The sequence below is a fragment of the Corvus kubaryi genome, unplaced genomic scaffold, assembly GCF_017639235.1.
Source record: "Corvus kubaryi isolate FWS band 111438036 unplaced genomic scaffold, C.kubaryi_AGA036_p1.0 37392, whole genome shotgun sequence".
NCBI lineage: Eukaryota > Metazoa > Chordata > Aves > Passeriformes > Corvidae > Corvus > Corvus kubaryi.
Window position 1 is genome coordinate 3,604,564 of NW_024581131.1, and position 1,188 is coordinate 3,605,751.

Here is a 1,188-nt window from a genome sequence, read left to right on the forward strand (position 1 = left end):
CCGCTCCTCCCGTGCCCACCGCGCTCCCCTCACCTGTGCCCATCCCGCTCCTCCCGTGCCCATCCCGCTCCCCTCACCTGCCCGGCGGGGTCCCGCGGGCTCGGCGCCGCCTCCAGGGATCCGCCGCGGCGGGGCGCGGGGTGCATGGCCGGGGCAGGCTCAGGGCAGTGCCCGGCCCCGCCGGCTTTATGGAGGGGCGAGAGCCGCCCCCGGCCGAGGGGAGGGATGCAGGAAGGCGGGGGCAGGCGCTGCCCGGCCCAGCTGGGGACGGGGCGCGTTGACCCTCTGCACAATGTTCGCCCAGTTTGCAGAGCTGCGATGCTCGGATGCAGCCACCACCCGCTCCCCGTCGCTGCACCCCGGAAAAACCCGCACAAGGAGAAGCCCTTTCCCTCCTGAGTTGCGCCTCCTCGGTCACTCCGGAGGGATCCCGGAACACTGACTCTTTGTGGGTAACTCTGTGGGTTTTGCAGTTAACATAAATTTGCACGCCGCGGGGTTGAGGGGAGCGAGCATTTGGATGGAGGGGGTCTTCCTCCATCGTGTCCACACAGGCGCTTCCCAACACTCGTGCACTCCCTGTGAAATGCTCCGTAAGCTGCCTGTGGGAAAGGGAAGGCAAACTGCATCAGAGGTGAGAGGTGGTGAGGGCTGGGCCCGTAGCAGAGGGGCTTTAAACAAAGTGGCCTCCAAGGCTACAGGGAACCCACCAGTGAGGGGCTCCCCTAAATTCTCTGCAGCACTTAGTGCAGGTTGCTGTCTCAAAGTGGAACACAGTGGGCAGGTGTGTTGAGCTCTTCACTAAGAGCAGCAGTGCATTTCTGCTGTGAAAATAAATTGCAGCATATTACTTCTTTTCTCAAAAGCTCCTGCACATACAGGAAGAATAACTACATTTCTATTAGCAGAAAACTACATCTGTTCATATCATTTATGTCGTCATTTATTTTCTGCATACATCTAGACATGTTTATAATATAAAAACTCATGGTTTTTAGACTCCAATAATCCCAGTCCTCACTGTCTCCTCTCAGGTCAGACTTGGCAACATTAGAATAAGGGGATTTGTGGTCCACAGCAGAAGAAGCAAAAACGTTCCCCGGGAACATAATCCATTAGTGGCATTACAGGTCTCTTGGGGAGGAGAGATCAATTATTTTGTGTTTGAGCTGTCCAAAACCAAAGACT

General features: G+C 56.6%; 1 protein-coding gene across 1 annotated transcript in view; it reads right to left on the reverse strand.

The window, feature by feature from the left end:
* TPH1 (tryptophan hydroxylase 1) overlaps nt 1–194 on the reverse strand; it is a 14,085-nt gene extending 13,891 nt beyond the window's left edge. The window contains exon 1 of the mRNA XM_042038695.1: nt 78–194. Coding sequence (XP_041894629.1) covers nt 78–146 — 69 coding nt within the window. The 5' untranslated portion in view covers nt 147–194. The remainder of the gene's footprint in view (nt 1–77) is intronic.
* Nucleotides 195–1,188: the final 994 nt, after the last annotated feature.